The following is a 21,735-nucleotide window of genomic DNA, read 5'->3' on the forward strand; positions in this document are numbered from 1 at the left end:
AGGGCATAAAAACGGAACTTCTTTCACTATCAGGTCAGACTTACTTGACCTTCGCGCGCTGAGGCATTTGCTGCTCTATTTTGCTATTTTAAAAATAACGTTTAAATCTTGTGCTCTACTGCGCGCTCGCGCTGATAAATCTAGCGCTAGGCGCATTTTTTTGTTCCAGCCTGTTCTGGGGGGTTACTCTCAGCATAGTTTCTTACCTGCACTATAATTGTGTCCCCATCCCCACTTGAGGGAATTAGAGCGCTTCAGGGGCTTCTTGGGCTCTTTGGGAGGTCGCGCTGTGGTGTTTGGAGCCGCCATTTTGGGTGAGGGAACCAGGGTGTGCCGAATAGCAGGCGCCATCTTGGTTGGGGGGCTAGTGGTTTGACTGCAGGACTCGTGTGCTTACGGCAATTTAAGATGGTAGACTCTAAGGCGCGCAGCGTAGGCGCGCAGCGGGCTCGCCGGCGGATCGCCGGAGGTTCGCCAGAGGTAAGCCCGTTTGCGCCCGTTCGTGCACAGGACGCGCCGGGCGCCGGACTCTCTGCCTGTCAGGAACGTACTGCCCCATTATACTCCCGTGACGATCTCATACGCCTGAACACCGGCACTCTTTTAAACCGTAGGCATAGATCCATCGGTAGGCTCCCAGATTCTATAACCTGCGGCCTGTTGAACGTGAGATCGCTCATTAAGCACTGTGAAGAGATTGCGCTACTCATAGAGACCTATGATCTAGACGCACTCTTCATGACTGAGACCTGGACCACATCGGCTAGTGCGGTGGAATTGGGAACAGCCTGCCCCCCGGGTTTTAAAATAATACACAATCCCAGAGTAGGGGCTAGAGGAGGCGGACCTGGACTAATCTTTAGAGAGACATTTAACTTCTCTCAGCTTAACATCAAGGCCATCGTTGGATGTGAGGTACTCTGCCTTTCCATCAAGGGTCCAGGAGGTGGATTATACACGGGGCTGCTATGCTACAGACCCCCAGCGGGGACGCTATCCGCTGTGCCTGAGCTTATAGATTTAATCTACGACCTGTCTCATTCCCATACTAGGCTGATGGTGCTAGGGGATTTTAATCTCTGGCCAAATGGACCGACTAATTCCGCCTTTGTAGAGCTGGTCCAAGCCTGCCGTAATATTGAGCTTTCACAGCTAGTACTCTCGCAAACCCACTCCAAGGGTCATATCCTTGACCTGCTTTTTGCCGACGCAGGTCAAGTGTTTCTGCGGGATGTCATACCTCAGGGCTGGACTGACCATGCTCTCGTCCTTTTTTCCCTCTCCTGTCCTGTTGTCACGGCGGCGAAGGGCAGTGTGGGTGGTACTAGAATGGGTAGACAATGGTCTAGACTTCTTGTGCAGCCCGCCCTGCCTAGTCTGCTGCCTGAAGGTTTCGCATTGGGAGATACGGTGGACAGGAGCTATGAGACGTTTTGTCAGCAAATCTCGGCCTCTCTGGTGCCGATGCGTAAAATCAGAGCTAGGACCAATCTGGCTATGCCATGGTACTCAGAGGAACTCCGGCAGCTCAAGCTTCATTGTAAACAGGCTGAGCGTGCTTGGAGGAAACAGTATCTGGAACCATGTAGAGCTCGTTTTAAACAAGCTCTGGCGACCTATAAGGCCCAGATCAAGCTGGCCAAGGCCAGATACCTGGAAGAACTATTGCTGGCAGCTGCAAACAAGTCTCAGGCCCTATTTAAGATCGTAAAAGATCTGGCCCATCCAGCTTGTACTAAAAACAACATACCTGCCTCCCAAGCTCTCTGCGACTCGTTGACACAGGCCTTTGAGGACAAGATTGTTACCATCTTAAATAATCTTGCCTTGCCATCTGGTCAGACTGTGCATCATTCCAACTGTGCTGAGAGTGTGGAGGTGGGCGCCAAGCTAGCGGAAATGAACATCTTGCCCTTACCATCGTTCGAGGATTTCTGTGCATTGGCCGACGGTATATCTTCAGGCTCACCGTCTGACCCGCTCCCACCAAAATTCTGGAAGCTGTTTCGGGAAGAGCTTCTTCCACCTCTTTTTTCCATCTGCTGCCAGTCCCTTAGCTCGACGCGGGTCCCAGATAGCTGGAAACTAGCGGTTGTTTCTCCATTACTCAAGAAGGAAAATCTGGACCCCGCCTGTCCAGCTAACTACAGACCCATCTCTCTGTTGCCATTTCCTATTAAGATTCTTGAGAAATGGGCCACTAAACACCTCTCCAACTTTCTCGAGGTTAACAACTGCTTGGATGTGGCCCAGTTTGGCTTCAGACCAGCGCACGGGACAGAAGCGGCTCTGGTGACCGTTCTTGATGACCTGCGAACGCGGGCCGACCAGGGTCGAGCAGCCTTTTTAGTGCTGCTCGACATGTCGGCCGCGTTCGACACGGTCAGCCATACAATACTGATCAGGAGATTGGCGGAGGTCGGAGTATCTGGGTTGGCCCTTGAATGGCTGGTGTCGTATCTTGATCATAGACACCAGCTAGTGGCCATACCACCCTTTAAATCAAACACCAGAAGGGTTGGTCAGGGCGTACCTCAAGGGTCAGCCATCAGCCCCATTCTTTTCAATCTCTACCTCCGCCCCCTGATCACGTTGATTAAATCTTTTGGCATAACGGTCACCAACTACGCTGACGACACCCAGCTCATCTTTTCCCTCGAGGGCAAAGATGGGGTGTCTCAGGAGGCCTTTCATCGCTGTATGAACACCACGGCTGAATGGCTGGGCAATAACTCCCTGTAGTTCAACAGCGCAAAAACTGAGGTGCTGCACTGCTCCCTGGACCGTATCCCCAGACCACTTCCGCTGGATTTCTGGCCTCCCGATTTCCAGGGCGCTAGTCTGCCCGCGGACTCGGTCCGTAATTTGGGGGTAATGTTCAGCGCTAGCCTGCAGCTTGATGCATCAGTGAATCGAACGGTGGCCACCTGTATGGCGCTGCTCTGCTCGCTGCGTAAGATCTTGCCCCTGCTCCCGGCACAGGCAAGACCAGAGGTAGTGCGGAGCATAATTCTAAGTCGCATTGACTACTGCAACGCACTACTCTTGGGGGCCCCGGCTAATCTAGTCGGTAAATTACAGAGGGTGCAGAATTTTGCCGCCAAACTGGCCCTCTCACGTCGACGCCTGGATTCCTCTGCTAAGGCACTTGGGGACCTCCACTGGCTACCAGTTTCCCAGAGGATTGATTTTAAAGCACTGTGCTTGGTATTTAGGGCCCTACATGGGCAGGGTCCGCCCCCTTTGCGGGACCTCTTTTCTTGGTACACCCCTTCTAGACTGCTACGTTCAGCCTCATCTGATTTGGTGGTCGTACCTAAGATTCTGAGGTCCCGGACTGGTGGTCGGTCTTTTAGATTTGCGGCTGCAAGATTGTGGAACTCCCTTCCTCTAGGTTTGAGGGGTCTGGAAAATTTTAATTCTTTTAAAAAAGCCCTGAAAACTCACTTGTTTCCTAGGGCAGGACAGTCTAAGCGCCAGGATGCCCGTCGGGTGACAGAAATTGCGCTATATAAGTATACCTATACATACATACATACATACATACATACATACACTTCTCCAACAGGGCGACTTCATGGCTACACCAAATTCAAATTCAAATATCTTTATTCGGCACTTAAAAAGATACCATTAAAGAACATGAAAATACATACATACAATGTTTAAAAGCATTTTTTTTAAAAAGACATATATTAAGAACAATAAAAATAGGTCTCAAAAGGGGCGAAACAAACCGTAATTCATTGGGAGTTTTTGTGCAGACATTCATTCAGACTATAAATTAATGTGAGCCGATTTTTCCCTAATATTCCTTAATCTCATAGCCACCTTAATAAAACTTATTATACATAACAGAGTGTGTGGGTCTGAGGCTTTTTGTAAAAAAAAGAGGGCTGCTTTAGCGTGTCTCAGTCTTTTATTTTTCAAAATCCTAACTAAACACCTCCGTCTAGGGTCCGAATAAAAGGGACATAATAAAACAAAGTGAAGGGTATCCTGCGGAGACCTAGTGTCGCAGCCGCAGGTACCCTTCAGCTCTACCGAACGTGTAAATCCTGCGGGAACAGCCAATAAATGGTGGAGAAGATTAAGACGGAACCTAGTCATATAAAATCTTTCCTGTGCATTGTGCATCACCGCTAAATATGGTTCCATACCAGACTGTGTTTTTAGTAAACTATGGGCCACCACGGATGTTTTCCCGGTTTCAGCGTGGGCCCTTCTGGCGGTTGCCCGGGCATCGAAGAGTTTTTTTACCAGATTTTTATTCAGGTTGGTCATAGACTCCGGGTCAAGAAACAAATTCTTACAGCAATTCCTTCCAGAGTGTCTTTTACATATTTGAGCCACGGAATCTCTCCCCCTTTGTCCCTGCTCAGGCAATCCTTAATAATCTGTCTACTAAGGCCGGCCTCTGGATTAACCCAAATCTTGATCCAAGCCAAAATAGGTCGGACCATAATTCTATCCTCAATATATGGTTCACCCAATTCCATATGTGTTATATATGAAGGGGTACTATGGGGGACCTTTAATAATCTTTTAAAAAATGTGTTTTCCTCAGCTTGTATCTGATGCACATAGTTTGCTTTGCAGCCCCAGACTTCTGCCCCGTATGACACCTTAGAGCAGGAAACCGCTCTATATAGGTTCAATATCTGTTCCGGTGACCATCTGCCTAGCCTCCTCCCGTATGCCATTATGGCACCAGTAGACGCCACCAGTTTAGCTACATGCTTTTCGGCCAAGTCTCTGAATTCCAGTTTCTCGTCGATAAGTACACCTAGATAGGAGAAGGACTTTACTCTTCCTAGTCTATGTGATCCTATGCTGTGTAAAAAAAACCTTTTTAGGATTTGTGCCTGTAGACTTAACGAAGGACTTATCCAGGTTAGCTGAGAGGTCCAGGGAATTCATAAAGTTAACAAAACCATCAATTAATTTTTGTAAGCCTAATGGGGTGCGGGCTAGCAACACTGCGCCGTCCGCATACAAGAGGACGGGTACCGGGCGCTGGCCTATTAGGGGGGAATCTACACCCAGTTTCATAAGTTCTCGGTCCAAGTTGTTAATATATAATGAAAATAAAAAGGGTGCTAATATACAGCCCTGGCGGACTCCGCTTGTACAAGGAATGGGTCTGTCTTCATTCCTTCCTTGTTATAGCGAACTGAAGCTGTAGTCTCCCAATGCAATGCCTTTAATGTGTCCACTAGCCCTTGATCTACCCCCAGAGAGATCATCAGGGCCCATAGCTTCTGTCTGTTAACACGATCAAAGGCCGCTGAGAGATCCATAAAGCCCATGTGAATGGTCCCTTTGGCGGCAATAGTGTATTTAGCAGTCAGGAGATACAAATTTAAACATTGATCTGTTGTAGATCTCCCTTCTCTAAATCCATATTGTACATCTGTTAAAATATTATTTTCCTCTGCCCAATTTTGTAAACGATTTAGAATCACCCGTCCCAAAACCTTAGCCGTTACATCTATTAAAGATATAGGTCGGTAGCATTGGGGGTCATCCCGGCTGCCCTTTTTGTGGATTGGGACGATAATTGCAGAGGACCAAGAGCGAGGCAGTCCTGCCACTACTGCCTCGTTCAAGACCCTGGTAAGGATGGGTGCCCACAAGTCAACATTGCTCAAATAAAGGTCAGGCGGGATGCCATCAGGGCCTGGCGCTTTATTTTTTGAGAGCCCTTGGATTGCTGATTTCACTTCTCCTAGTGAAAAATCTAAGCTTACAGGGACTACTGTTTTGGCGCCCTCCTCTTGCGGTGCCATCCCAATATGGTTGTAAAGGCCGCGATAGTGGTTATACCATTGTTCAGGCAGAATTACATTCACTATGTCTGGCCCCTTTGGGTCTTTAAAACATGGATCATTAATAACTCTCCAGAATGTCGTGATATCACCTCTTTCTGCCGCTTCCCTTAGGTCCTCCCAAGCATGGTTTTGTAAAGATCGTTTACGTGCTTTCAGAACCTTTATATAGTTGGATCTACTAGCCACTAATTTAACTTTATCCTTTGGTTGATCAGCAAGGCATTTCTTCAGCAAGGCATTTCTTCAGGTCTTTCAGTGCCTTGGTACAATCATGATCAAACCAGCGTGGGGTCTGAAGCAATTTAACTCCTGCGGAGGATTTCAGTAGGGTATCCACAAGTTGGGCGATTTCTTCGAAGGCCCTAACCACAATTTGACCACCCCTATTTTCATCCAGGCAAACCATTATTTGATCATGACCTTTCGTTACAAGATTGCGGTAAAATGTTTCTCCGTTAATCTTGGCCCATTTTAGTCTTCTCCCTTGTGCCATTGCCTGTTCTCTGGCGCCAAGTAGACCCTCTGCTGTTCTAAGGTTCATACATTTGAGATCCAATACCAACGGGTTGTGATCGCTGAAGGGGCTCTGTGCGATCTCAAAGTTTATAATCCATTTTTTGAGTGTTGGGGACATCATAACAAAGTCTATATAGGAGTGGCAACCCCTTCCTTTGTACGTTGCATTAGGTTCCCCCGCATTGCCTATCGTTATTAGGTCCATTGTAAATGAAAGATTATGCCTGTTTATAAAGTTCTCCATATCTCTGCCCTCAGTGGTGTGAGCAAAATGTGGACCTTTTTCCTCCGGGCAGCGTGACCAAATCTTGTTTAGTGGTCTTAGTTTTTCACAATTGTAGTCTCCCGCTAAGATGGTATGTGAGGACCCTGTTGCTTTATTGGCTGATGACATATTTTTAAGGCGGTCATCCAGATCTTTCATGGTTTTATTTCTGCCGTTTGAGCCCACCGCATTGTACCAATTTATCAGTGAGATTTTTAGGCCCTTGTGGCGAAAGCCTATTGCTTGCATATTTGTTGAGTCCCAGCTCAGGTCAAACCATGATCCTTGAATGCGAAGATCTACATATATTATTAGTCCACCGATAGCTCTTCCAGATGGCGCTCTTACTGCGGGGACTGAAAAGCTTTTGAACCCTTCTAACGTGTATTGTGCTGGATCAATAGCCCAGGTCTCCTGTAGGCAAATGATATGAAAACTGGTTATATAGTCTGTCCACTCCTTTATATTATATTTAGCTGCCACCCCTGCAATGTTCCACGATATCACTCTTATGCCATTCTTAGCCTCAGCTTTGTTTGAGCCAGCCCCGGTAGAACTCCTATCTATATCCTCCCCTACTACATCGGGGGAAATTCCTACCCTTGATTCAGCTACCTGCCCAATCCCTGGTGTATCATTCGGGTCAGCTGCAATGGATTCATGAGTAGGTTGTTGGATCTTAGCCATTGTACACATTTGTTCCTCAGCTCCACTTCATTTTCTCTGTTACCTTCCTTCAAAGTCGGGACGCCTGTTAACACAACTACATAAGGTAGAGCTTCTGGTGGTAGATTAATTGACTGGAAGCGCACTCCCATTTTTGCCCTTGCTGCAACTGCCGGAGTGGTGGTAGTCTTCTTTGCTTGGATAGGGGTTTCCTTTTGGGTATTGCCAGCAGTGACCTTGCTTACTGGCAGCAGGCTCTTCCCTTGGTTGTTACGTGCCTGTGCAACGATACCATTAGCACAGAGAGATGGGGGAGCACTTATCTTTTCTGGTGGTCTGCTTAGGGGGATAGCACTATTTTTTTGATTTGTAGGGTTATTGTCTGCCGCTGACTTGCCCTTGTGCGTAATCTTTTTGACCCCTGGGCTACCAGAGTCCTGATTACATGGTGCTGGATTTGTCACTTGTGCCACTGGTTTAACTGATCCTATCACTCTGTTATTTATTAAAGAAGTTAATCTATCGAGTTTGGATATCAGAGGTTTAAGATGCGCACTAATAGTCTCCTCCAATTCTGTCTTTAGGTCTGCCACCATGTTGGTTACCCAACAGGGTATGCCAGATGTAATGTTGGCCATTGGAGTCACCAGGTTGTGATTAGTCTTAAGATTATCATTCCCCCCCTTTTTGTTAATATGCTGTGCAGCGGTATTCTTTCTAGTTCTTGGGGCATTTTTACCTGAGTTTATAATTTGGGGAGTAGCCTGAGGTATCTCCTCTAAATTAATGAAGTCGGGATCTCTGGTAGTATTTCTCGGGGTATCTGTGGCTACCTGGGCACATGGGAACTCTACATAAGAAGACGATGACAAGAAACTTATGTCCGGTTCATCTAATAGTGTTACCACCGGACCATCCTCAATGTCATGAATGGCTACTGTAGGCACTATAGATAGCCGCCTTTCGGTGTTTACAATAGCATTTGCCACCACCCCAATGGTTTGTTGCAGCATTTTGTCTATCGCAGTCAGAGATGGTAAAGGCTGCAGCTGCGGCGAGTTGGCTTTCTGTCTAGTCTTGGATCTCAACGTGGGCATTTTGTTTGATTTGGACCCCCTTCTCATGATTCAGCAGTCGATCGTAATTGTTAGCAGGTCACACCCCTTAAATATTAAATTTAAAATATGATTATAGCCACAAGTTGGCTTAACAATAGGGATGTGGGGCAAAGTGCGATATCTCAACAAGGTGTGATAACTCAGACAGTACCTTCTATGTGACGAATCGTGACTGCCACGGAGATGTTAGTGTGGGGGCCCAGCCCAGCCTCGTTTGGCCTTGGAGGGCCGTAGAGGGCCCGCCCTTTGCCCGGGCTTCGCCTGGTGCTCCCGTGACGCGGGTGATGTACGTCACCTTTATACGCCAGCAGGCGCGCTCTCTGCTCCCGCGGGTTGGTCCTGGGTCACGGGGCAGCTGGGAAGGGTAGTTTTTATGCCCTCTCGGTCCCCCCCTCTCTGCGGCTGCTCAACGACCAGCGGCGGAGGGAGACCGGCGCGGAACACCCGCAGGGGCTCCGCCACCAGCCGCTATACGTCTGACAGCCTGGCTGATAGTGCAGTGAGTCCGTTGTTTAGAGTCCCCGCTCCACCGATGATGCACGTCACCTTTATGCGCCAGCAGGCGCGCTCTCTGCTCCCGCGGGTTGGTCACGGGGCAGCTGGGAAGGGTAGTTTTTATGCCCTCTCGGTCCCCCCCTCTCTGCGGCTGCTCAACGACCAGCGGCGGAGGGAGACCGGCGCAGAACACCCGCAGGGGCTCCGCCACCAGCCGCTATACGCCTGACAGCCTGGCTGATAGTGCAGTGAGTCCGTTGTTTAGAGTCCCCGCTCCACCGATGATGCACGTCACCTTTATGCGCCAGCAGGCGCGCTCTCTGCTCCCGCTGGTTGGTCCTGGGGTCACGGGGCAGCTGGGAAGGGTAGTTTTTATGCCCTCTAGGTCCCCCCCTCTCTGCGGCTGCTCAACGACCAGCGGCGGAGTGAGACCGGCGCGGAACACCCGCAGGGGCTCCGCCACCAGCCGCTATACGCCTGACAGCCTCGCCGATAGTGCAGTGAGTCCGTTGTTTAGAGTCCCCCTCTGGCTACACCAGACCTACAGGACGTTTATTTTCACATACCAATACACCCAGCACATCGCTGATATCTCAGGTTTTTGATGGACAGCAAACATTATCAATTCAAGGTCCTCCCTGTCAGGGTAACTACCACACTTCGGGAATTAACCAAGTGCATTACAGTGGTAGCTGCACACCTTCGCAGGCAAAAAGTCCACATATTTCCATTTCTGGACGTTTGGCTTATCAAAGCCAACACTCGTCAACCGTGTCAACACCACACTCGGGTCACAATACATCTGCTTCTTTGCTTGCGGTTTACCATTAATTCCACCATGTCTCGCCTTCAACTCTTAAAGGTTCAACCTTTTCTAGGAGCTATTCTGAACACACAAATATGCCTAGCCTATCCCAATACTGCAAGAATCCAGTCTTTCCAGGTATTAACTCATGTGTTTCAACAAAATCACCATTTCAAAGTCATTACATACATGCATTTACTAGGCAAAATTGCCTACCGGCATTGCCATAGTCCCTTATTCCCCGGTTCAACCATGGTTTCTGTCGCAGGGTAATTGGGGAAAATGTAGTGTTGATAGGCTACAGCAATCCTCACTCTCTGCAGTGGTGGAACACCAACAACCTATTGCAGGGTGGCATTCACTCAACCCCACATCACTGACACAACTGATGAATCACTCACAGGGTGGAGTGCACTTGTATATGATCTCACAGTACAGGGACTATGGCAGAGTAAATACCTAGGTCTCCACATCAACTACCCAGAGCTTTAAGCTGTTTAACTAGCACTGAAAGCCCTCCTAACTCACAGAATCAGCAAGGTTGCGGACAATATGACATCCATGTACTACCAAACACACCAAGACGATGGGTGCCGACGGGGTGCTGAACCTTTCAACCACTTACCCCCCACTTCCCAATCCATGTACTACCTACAGAAAGGAGGGACAGCTTCCCCACCAGTATCTCACTTATCTCACACCATTTGGCTTTGGGCTTTCCATCACTGCATGAATCTGTTACCTTCTGGGAACAGACAACGTTTTTGCCGGCCTCTTCAGAGGATGTGGCAAAGAGTCCTTGAGTGGGAACTCTACCACCAAGTCCTCCTCACATACTTCCACAGATGGTGGTTTCCTCAAATAGATCTGTTTGCAACCGCGGACAATGCCAAATGCCCAAACGTCGCCTTCAGGTTCCCACACTCACAATCCAGCAGCAACGCACTGTGGAGGAATTGGGCAGGGTCCTTTTTCCAAGCTTTTCCTCCTCTTCCATTTCTTGTTCGGAAGCTCAGGCAAATGTCTCTCATACTCAATCTGATAGCTCCCACATGGGCTTGTCAGCCCTGGTTCACAACATTACTGGACTTCTCAGTTGTTCCCCACGAGAAGCTCCCCAAAAGGCCTGACTTTCTTATTCAGAACCAGGGACAAAATCAGCCACACAGATCCCAGGACCTCTGGTACATTAGGCCATAGAATTCGGATGCCTCAATATCCCACGTGAATGTCTAACCATTCTAAAGAAGCCCATAGACTTACCACTCGAGCATGCTATGCGGCTAAATGGTAAAGATTTATATAAAAATGTCACTCAAAACAAATTAAAGATTTCCTAGCTTTTGTAACAGAAATTTTCAATTTTATTAAGGACACGGAGGCGAGGATAAGGCTTCTTTCTTCCATTTATTCAACCAGCAGCCTTAAACGACAAATAGTGACCAGTCATAGGACTTTATTTCCCATAAAGCCTATAGATAAAACATAAAGTTTGTGAAACAGTCCATCAGCCATTCAGGCGCCTCCTGGGACAATAATAGACCATGATCCCTGCTGGACGTCTTCTTTCTTCCTGCGACAAAGCAGACTGCAGAAGTTTTCAATCCTGTTTCGAAGACTCTGTCCCTGCAGGCAGAAAAAAAGGAGTTGTAATAACCTGCATGCAACAAAGTTTAACGAACACATCATTAATGCAACACTCCTAACCGAACAGCAAAACACTTTACTTACATCTGACGGAACGTCCTGATCAACCCGGGCGGGTTCAGGAGCACCTGAGAGAGGCCTAATCCTCTCCTCTGTGTCCTTAATAGAATTGAAACTTTACGTTACAAAGCTAGGACATTTTTCATTCTATATCAGGACCCGGAGGTGAGGATTAGGCTGGTTCAAAGCTTATCAACCACCAGGGCCGCTAAGGAGGAGACTGGCTTGAAGTAAAACCTCTTAAAGGGACCAGTCTGCCGCATTTGGAAGGTCCTACAAGCGGGCTCCTAGCATGAAAGCCTTGGATGCCATGGCTCCTCTCGCAGAGTGTGCCCTGAAAACCCTGGTATTGATGCCGGCCTCTATCATCACCCAACAGACCCAACAAGCAATAGTTGGGGAAGAGACCGCTCAAAATGGTTTTAGCAAGGCAATCCGGACCGGACATTCTTGGTGCGGGCTGACATCCTCCGTCATGGCTTCGTAAGCCTTAATGCATCTGATAATGCAGAGTTTAGGACAGTCAGGAAACGCCGGGTAGGAATTCACCCGAGACTGGCATTTGGTACGACGGGATACATGGAAGGTGACCCCATCCGGGGTGAAATTCCTCCCGGAAATGTCCAGAGCCCTGACATCTGAGATCTGTCTAAAGGACACCAAACATGGCAAAATCGCCAGATTCGAAGAATGCTGCTTGTGTGTCAAGTACTTGTTGCGGAGCCATTCCGAAAGTAGGCTCAATATCTTGTTTACATCCCAGAGAACTGAATGTTGTGGTTCTGGGTGAAGGAAAAGGCGAACACCCCAGAGCAGTTTCCTCACCAACGGATCATCTCCCACAGGATGATCCACCACCACTGAGTGGCCTGCCGAAATTGCTAAACAGAAGGTGTTGATCGTTTTGTATGCCTACCCATCTGAGGCCAGATGGGCTAGGAAGTTGAGGATGTGGACATCTGCCCCAAGGGATCCAGACTCTGTTACAGACATCAACCCATCCATCGAAACCAGGCCTACCGGTAGTGCTCAACCATACCGTCTGCCCATGCCCAAGAGAGTAGCTCTGCCGCGTGTCTCAAAAGCCCCGGTACCTGCCATCAAGCCCGGTAATCCACCATGCCATCAGGGAAAGTGACTCGTTCACTATCAGGGGATGAGGGTTGCCCGTTGGATCGAGCAGAAGATGAGGTAGCTGGGGTAGACTGGTTGGAGAAGCCCAGGAAAGTTCCATCAGAACTGGAAACCAAGCTTGCGCTTTTTAACCGGGGTGATCACCACAATTCCGCTCTCTGTCAACGGACCTGCGTTGTCATCCGCATTATCATGGCAAAGGGGGCAAAGGCATAACCCTTATACAGGGACCACTCCTGAAGGAATGCATAGGTGGCTGCCGCCCCCGGGTCTGGCCTCCAGCTTAAGTACCTGGAAAGTCGATGATCGAGGCGAAAAGCAAAGGTTGATAGAGAAGGGGCCCCACTGGTCCTGAAGGGTCTGAAACACCGGGGGGAACAACTTCTACAGACTCGAGGTATCTGGATTGCCAATCTGCCACCTGGTTGGCCACACCCTGCAGATGTTCTGCTATTATCGACACCTGGTGGGAAAGACAGTACTCTCAAAAATCCATGGTGAAATCTGCCAGGGCCTTGGAGAGCTTCCCACCCAGATGATTGATGTAGCGCACTGCCACCTCATTGTCCATCTTTAGGAGGACGCATGAGTGAGCTCTGTCTCTGGTCCAGCAACGGACCGCGAACGAGCCCGCCAAAAGCTCTAGACAGTTGATGTGGAGGGAACGTTCCACGGCGGGCCAACCTCCTCCTGTGGTGAACTCTCCGCAACGTGCACCCCAGCCTGAGCCACTGGCATCCATCACCATGTTCAGGCAGGAACCGAAGATAGCTCATCCGTTTCATGCCTCCTTGTGGGAAAGCTACCACTGCAACTCCTCCCTGACCTCCTCGGAAAGAGGAACTCTAGGGGGCGTAGGGCAAACCCCTGCGCAAGTGAAACGCCTTGAGTCTCTGAAGGGCCCAAAATGCAAAGGACCCGGAAAGATGGCCTGAATCGAGGCTGACAACAAGCCAACCACCCTGACAATAATTCGTAGGGAAGTCCGATGTTTCTGAAGAATCTGTTGAATCTCGTGGCGGATGTTCGCCATCTTCCTGGAAGGGAGACTCCAGGTCGCTTCCATAGAATTGATCACAAAACCTAGGAATGTGATTGAGCGAGTGGGAAGGAGACAAGACTTTGACTGGTTGAGAACAAATCCCCAGAGACTGTAGGAGAAGCACCGCCGACCGAAGCTGATTCGACAGAGTTTGGGGACACTGGTGCATGAAGAGCATGCCGTCCAGATAAACAATCATCCTGATTCCCGGTGATCTTAACCACCATGGTGCCAACGACAGGCCAAAGGGAAGACCGGTGAACTAGAAAATGTGGCACTGCCACTGGAACTGCAGGAAACGACGGTGGGGAAGAAAAATGGGGACTGTCAAGTTGGCAGCCTTGAGGCCCAAATGGACCATCCAGTCATTGGGAGGCAATAGGTCTCGAAGAAGGTGAATACCCTCCATTTTGAAATAGTGGTAGACTAGCCATTCGTTGAAGTCTCGGAGATTTATTACCGGGTGTTGGCCTCGATCCTGTTTTTGAACCAGGAAAAAATTGCTTAAAAAGGGCCCTGTGAGGAGAGATGCATGCTAAATTGTTCGTTCCCTGCCGGAAAACCTGATCGGTGTCGGGGGAGAGGTCTGGATGGGAGAACCAAGAAACTGTATGTGGAAACCTTGAACGGTTTGAAGCACCCATGCATCGGAAGTAAGGACTCGCCAATTGTTGATGAAGTGGGCCAGCCTGCCCCACAAGCAATAACATGAGATGATGCTTAATCTCACCGTGGGATGGGGGAGGACCTCCACCTCGTGCCCCATTACGCTGGCCTCTACGGCGAGAAAGACCTGGTGGGCTAGAACCCACCGAAATGTGAGGCGTCTAGGTACTACCCCCACTGCGATTGCTGTCCTCTACCAGAGGCTGTCTGGGAGAGTTGACCAGCTGAGTCCCCCCAGCCACAACCAGCCCCGCCGAAAACTCGCGCATTAAAGATGCGCTTGATGGTGGATTGAGCTTTGTCTAAGGAATTGAACGTGGAGACCAATTTACTCGGTTCCTTATCAAACGGGTCCCTGAACAGGCCGCCCTGAGCCACCGGACCCTCCTCCAAGGTGGCCAGCTCGCCAAGCTTCGGGTCCAGTTTGATTAGGAGCGGCTTGCGCCTCTCATAGAGATGGTGCAGTTTGCGTTCCCCAGAAAAATATTCACCCTTTGGGCCCAGCTAGACAGTACTTCTGGGGGAATTAGGGCTCCCGACGCCTTGGCGTCCTCAGCCATGTTAAAAATCTTGACTAAAGGGCCTGTGATGTCCAGTAACTTGTCCTGACATGCACGCCAGGACCGATCAATGCCCTTCTTCGGGTCTTTAATATATTTGGTGAGGAAGGTCGCCATTCTTGGTTCGATATCCGGCGTTACGGCTACCTTACCCTCCAGGGACGGGCGAGGGCATTCCGCCCTGAGGCGGGAGCAGACCTCCTTGTCCAGGGGTTTCCGCAAACGACTCGCCACATATTTGGCCACCTTTTGACAGGGCACCAATTCCGAGGAGTGGGGGTGCAGCAGATCCTCTGGATCCAGGAGGTCAGACTGGGAGTCTCTCTTAGGAGTCGGGCCTGAGGAAGGCCCACGGGTTCAGAGGGGGAGGGGCGCCAGGACCTTTCATGATTGGAATCCCCATCCAAAACGCCCTGGGAGTCCTCAGAAGGATGTGGGGAAGCCACAGGTGCCTGAGCTCCTGCCGTCGGAGGGTCTGAAGGGGGCAGACCCGATGGCGTAGGAGGAACCTTGGTGTCCAAAAATGCTTGTTTCAATCTATCAAACGTGTCCAAATCCACCCCTTCGGGATGGGGGGGGTTTGGCGGTTTCTTAGGAGGGAGAGCAGGGCTCGACACTGGAGGTTGGGGGCCCGAAGGTCCCGGAGTCTCTTCCCTCGAGGGGGAGGAGTTGAAGGCACCTCTGCACCAGGTCAATTATCCTCTTCTCTAAAGGAGCCACTGCCTCGGAGACCGCCCTGACAATGGAGGCGTAGAAGTAGTCTGTGAGCAGGAAATATTTAGTTGTCTCCTCGTAATAATCGTCAAACCCCTCCATGTTTCTAAACAGGAGCAGCTGAGGATCTGAGGTAGGCGTCGGGTAAGTAGGGTAAGTATCTGGGTGGCCACCTACCAAGTGAGAGGGCTTATCAGAAATTGGGACAGAGCCCAAACAGAGAAAGCAGGGTAAAACTGACCCCAGGAAGGCAGGAATTTAAGGAGGGCCGGGCCAACCTGTAACTATAGGTCTCTAGTAGGCCCTATACATAGAGCGGCACCAAAAACACCCCCTTTTTTTTTTTTTTACACGTGGCAGTAGAAAAATAACCTGGGAGTCAAACTGTGCTGCTCGGCTTACTCTCCAGGTATGCCGGCACAGGGCGCGCGACAGCACAGACGTGGGCGCTCGGCAATTGCCGCAAATGACGCGCCTCCGACTGGGCCTCGCTGAGGAAAAATGCGCCCGAGGAGAAAGGGATGCGCCCCTTCTGACGGTCGTCGGACCGTGCGCCGCCTGCCTGTAACAACGAAGCACGCACGTGGCTGTGTATGAGCGGGCAGAACATTCCTGCGGCTGCAGCTAAGGAGCGGCAAATGAGAAAATAGGCTAAGCAGAGCGGAGCGGAAGCTCCGAAACACATTAAACCAAAACCATGCACATAAACCAACCACTTGAAATACCGGCTCCATAATAATGAGCCACAGCGTAAAAGGGGAACGAAGGCTCCTACAGTAACAAACCGTGGATATTAAGTGATCCAAAAACCACCCAGTGTAAGTAAACTGAGGGAAGTGGAAACGTATCTGAAGAAAGCTGCTAGCCGTGAAGAAAGAGGACATCCAGCAGGGATCACAGTCTATTATTGTCCTAGGAGGCGCCTGATAGGCTGATAGACTGTTTCACAAACTTGATGTTTTTTTCTATAGTCTTCATGGGAAATGAAGTCCTATGACTGTTCACTGTTTGTTGTTTAGGCTGCTGGTTGAATAGACGGAAGAAAGAAGAAAGGAAGAAAAGCCTAATCCTCGCCTCCATGGCCTGACATAGAATTAATTCCTTTAATGCCACAGTACAAAAGATGGTCTGTTACTTGATTCATTTACAGCTCTCTGGTCCAAATAAAAACATATATACCAACCATACAGTAGCAATATTGTGTTAGTCAGTGCGACACTGAAAGAAACAGAGAACAAAGTTATTAGGGACCCACAATAATTTCTTGTAACAAAGCTTTTTGTTATTGAAAATATTTGTTATCAAACATAAATAACACGAAATACAAACATATAATAGGTGCTCACAAGGTTACACATAACAAACATATAATCATACAAATCACAGTGTAAACAAAAACACACAATGGCAGACTAAAAGAATACAAATATTTGCCTGTCATTTAACAAGATCAATGATTCAACATATGCTTCTTCATAGTTTCCAAAAAGAGACGTCAACTGCGTTTTGGCCTAATCAGTTCGTTAGGTCATCATCAGGACAATTAAGACCAACCATCAAATTCAATTTACAGCAAAGTCAATAATCAGATCAAAAATAGAATCCATCTAAGCGAAGAGTTTGCCTCATCAAATCCATAAACTCAATGAACCTTAGTTCCGATACCACACGTAGTCAGAGTTGCACGGGTAGGTGAGAGAACAATTCCTAACCCCGAGAGTTAATGTTACGGAGATGGCTTCCCAAGTGAACCACGAAACTCTTCGACCGTCTTCAAATAGGCATTACATTTCTTTATTCATGGACGGTCTTAAGAGTTATTCCACCACGGGTTCCACCTGCACCCTCATGGAATCTTAACATTGTTCTTAAACGACTCCTTGGCCCTCCGTTTGAGCCACTTCACAGCTGCTCCCTTCAGTTTCTCTTTTGGAAGGTGGCATTTTTTATTGTTATTACCTAACTTAAATGTGTTGGTGAGCTCCAGGCATTTACATTCGAGGACCCTTCTTCCAGATCCACCCAGGCAGGGTGGTCCTCCACACCAACCTCAATTTCCTTCCAAAGGGGAGTCTCTCATTTCCACCTCAGTCAGTCAATTGAGTTACAATGTTTTACCCTCAACCAAACTCAGTTGTGGAGAGAGCTCTGCATACATTAGATGTCAAAAGAGCCCTCATGTACTACATTGATAGGACTAACACTCTTAGAAACACTAAACAACGGTTTGTTGCTTTTTCACTACCGCATAGAGGAAAGACTGTATCCAAATCAGGCATTGCCAGATAGATAGCTAAGTGCATTCAAACATGTTGCACTAAAACTATAAGGACTATACGTACGCCTCCTAAAACACACACTACTAGAAAGAAAGGAGCACCTATCGTTTTCCTACGAAACAATCCAATAGTTGATATATGTAAAGCAACTACATGGTCTACACCTGCCACTTTCACTAAGCATTATTGTGTAGATGTTCTAGAATGCCAACAAGCTAATATGGGTCCGGCAGCGCTACTTACACTTTTCCAAACAACTGATACACCCACACGTTAGCCACCCCTTCGGAGGAGGACTGCTTTGCAGACTATACAAAGGATGTGTATCTACACTTTGAGGCCGCTCCTTCCGAGTAGTAGCCGCAAAATTGTGGAACTCTCTTCCCACTGAAATTCGAGCTCTGGAAGACTTATTCCAGTTCAGACGTGCTATCAAAACCTTTCTTTTTAATAAAAATCACTAATTCTATTGCATTTTGTGATGTTGTGTATACCTTCCTTGGCGCCAGGACGCCCCTTTGCTGGGGCAGCTGTGCGCGGTACAAAAACCGTTAACATAACATAACAGCCACACGTGCTTAGAACGGAATGTTACTTACCCTACATGCATCTGTTCGTGGCATGTAGTGCTGTAGATTCACATTTGTCTCTCCTCCTAGCCGGACACCTGTGGCTATTGCAGCTTATTTTCTCTTTTTATATGCGCGGACATCTATTTACTTACCACTTACACTCCACTCACTCATTCTCATCTGCCTGCGGGAAACCAATCTAACAAGTAAGTGGATACCCATGCGCATTATCACCAAGAGGAGGAGTCGCCTTACCTCGTGACTTGAAATCTTCTTCGAACAAAGACAACTGCCACACATCCAGACTCAACACATAGATGGCAGGAGTATTCAAAGCATGTGAATCTAAATAACTACATGCCTCGAACGGATGCTTACAGTGTAAGTGACTTATTCCTTCCTTGCTGAGGGTTACAACAATGCTTATCTGTTGACTTTCAGATGCAGCTGCAGTTTCTTGGCTGAACATTGGTTTTATTGTTCATAAAAGAAATGCTGATATGAAGTATCTGTGAAATTCAAATTACCCCCAATTTGGTGTTATCAATTGATGCTCGGGAGGTTGGGGTTGGTTGCAGTCCACCAACTTCTCCTCTCCTTGTGGCATATTAGTCCTTGGTGTCAGTGGGTCTACAAAACCAATTTCCGGGTCGTGTTCTGTAAATAAATCTGGAAAACATATCGACATTATGCAAGAGAGCCCAGGCTTTGGCACACAATGGCAGCATCTATGACTCCGAGAGAAGGGGCAAACTGTGGAACTCACTTAGCTGGCATTTAAGGCCGAAGGTTTTCCTAGAATGGCGAGAAGGAGAGGTTTTGTCTCCTTGATGGCCAATAATCTGATCTTTGAACTGCTACAAAGCACCCCGATTCCTGTACAAAAGTGGCAAGAAATTCTTATACATTTTCATGGTTTCAAAAAGGCTTTTTAAATTCTGTTCAGAATTTCCTGCATAAAACTTATGTGAATTTTACAAATATAAATTAATTGTACTGTTTTGAGATGCCTAAAGATGTTTGCTTTTCTTCCAGTATTTAAAAATGTTTTATTCCCTTGCCATTTTTTTAGCAATGCTTTATAAAGGGGCTTTGGCAAAGCCAGTAGCTTTTAAAGTTGTATTATATAAAGGTGAGAATTTTAGATTGGTCACTGATTGTTTTCCCCTTGTTGTTGTCTAAGGACCAAGCAACACAGTATTTGCAATTTAGACTTAGCCCTTTTTTTCCATCCAGTTGCTCACTGCACTACAAACCTATATTGTTAAACCAATTCGGAGATCCCATATATGTCTGTTTCTTTCACCATCTTTCGTCTTCAAGAGCTCACACATTTTCAGAAATATAATTTTAAAATAAAACGTTTTATCCCTAGATTATAATTCCTTTATTTAAAAGATGTCCTGGGTTTAAAGCAAATACGATTTTTAGACTGTGTGTTCACGAAATGAGTCCTTTCGACTCCTCTGTTTCCCAGTTTCACTACTACAGACTTGCAAAGTTGCTTGGGTGGTATTCGTTGTACTCAATAACTTTTTAACGAACAAAAGTATCTTCTGTAATCCTTTTAGTGTTGCGGCATGCCATAAAATTAAAATGCCTTTGTGCAGATATATGGTTTGATCGATTTGAAGAGCTTTTCTTTTTGTTATGGTATTTTATGTGGATTTTATTTAGCATATAACTTGATTTTGTATAGCAGACCCACTGTGCAATAGATTGCTTTTTTGTGACGCAGCATGTTTTGTTGTTTTTGTCTAGTCTGGTAAAGTTGCAGCTGACAACACGGTGGGGCGGTTCCTGATGGACTTAATAAACCAGGTCCCCAAGATTTCCCCTGAAGACTTTGAGTCGATGCTGAACAGTAACATCAACGTAAGTACCCATAGTCTCGATCTTATGGGCTTTTTCCAAACAGTTGTGTTTAGAGCGAAGTTATTCTGTGCTGATTACAATAGTGCATTGCTCTCTACGCACTTTTAACTTTGCATCATTCTGCATCGCTTCCATGTACCGTTGTGCTGAATTGGGCTTTTGTTTATTATGGAATGAGAGCTGTTCACAGCGTTGCACACAATCAAACCTCCACCTGATTTACTTGAAAGGCGAATGGTTGTAAGGTCCTCCTCGCACTTATGTACTTAAATTGTCCGATTGCTTAACCACATCGCTGCTTGCTAGTTTCTCCTCCTGTGCTGGACAGCAACGAAAACGGGTGTGGTCATGACGAGCTCAGCTCGTCATGAGCACCTGAGAGGTATATGCCATGAGCTGAGCTCATCATAAGCATGGAAGGGGTTAAATCAACACCTGTAGCCGCACTTTCAACAGTTCTATTTCAGTTAACCTTTGCATAGAACAAATAACCTGAATCTCACCACTGTGCCTCTCTGTACCTTTTTCATTTGTCTTTTTTTCTGTCCCAGCATCTTTGCTTTCCGCACCAGTACTTGTACATTTCCCCAAAAATGAATGATATAAATGTTCCTTGGATGCACTATAAGAGAATATGCAAATATGTATATTTTCTAGTGTTTTTAGGTGACCACTTTTTTTTTTCTTTATCTTCTTAGGACTTGCTGATGGTGACCTATCTTGCAAACCTGACTCAGGCCCAGATTGCTCTCAATGAGAAACTGCTTAATCTCTAACGGTGACTGAACTGAGAAGTCATTAAGCTGTTACAGATTGGTAACCAGGTGGCAGTTAATATAGTGTTGCTTCTTCAGACGCACATGGAGTCGTTTTTCCAGATTTGACTGATCTAGCCTTGGCAATGAGTTGACAGGTCTGAGATGGTTGAACATAAGTAGATCACCATGCTTATCGCTGGAAATGATTGTTCAGACTGTTTTTGCAGGTGCCTGGTCTACAAAACAAGCTCTCATCCCCATTTTATTTTACATGTTGAATTTGAATAAAAATATTCAATTGGTGCAAATTGTTTGATCGCTTTCTCACGTGGAAGGTGCTATCCTAACTTGATGTCCAAGCATCATTTTGCGGGATGAGAATAGTTGCTTTATTGTAAACTATGGGTCTCATTTAGGGAAGACTTTCACAATGTAAATAATTATATTGATGTTAATTGAAAACACAGTAACCAAATCATCAATACTTAGTCACGTCTGATGGATACTTCTAGCTGCAGATTCCTCTCCTTGTGAATTTCTGCAGGCACCAGACTGGATAAGAAAAACTCAAAAGCAGCTTCAGTTCCTGTGCGCCGGTAAGTGGTATTATGCTTTCCAAGCCTTCAGACAAGAGTCAGGAGCTCTGCTTTTCTTCCTTTACTCCATCATCATCATCATCAACTGTCTTTATTCGATCTTCCGAGGACAGATCATAAAAGATGCACACAATAA

The 21,735-nt window shown here is 47.3% G+C and overlaps 1 protein-coding gene across 1 annotated transcript in view; it reads left to right on the forward strand.

Annotated features, from left to right (window-relative positions):
• The window catches only part of EIF3F (eukaryotic translation initiation factor 3 subunit F), a 129,297-nt gene extending 107,986 nt beyond the window's left edge, over positions 1 to 21,311 (forward strand). Inside the window, exons 7-8 of the mRNA XM_078668993.1 lie at positions 20,132 to 20,245; positions 20,944 to 21,311. Of these exons, the coding sequence (XP_078525119.1) occupies positions 20,132 to 20,245; positions 20,944 to 21,021 (192 nt within the window). The 3' untranslated portion in view covers positions 21,022 to 21,311. The remainder of the gene's footprint in view (positions 1 to 20,131; positions 20,246 to 20,943) is intronic.
• Positions 21,312 to 21,735: the final 424 nt, after the last annotated feature.

Source organism: Lissotriton helveticus, chromosome 12, assembly GCF_964261635.1.
Source record: "Lissotriton helveticus chromosome 12, aLisHel1.1, whole genome shotgun sequence".
Lineage (NCBI taxonomy): Eukaryota > Metazoa > Chordata > Amphibia > Caudata > Salamandridae > Lissotriton > Lissotriton helveticus.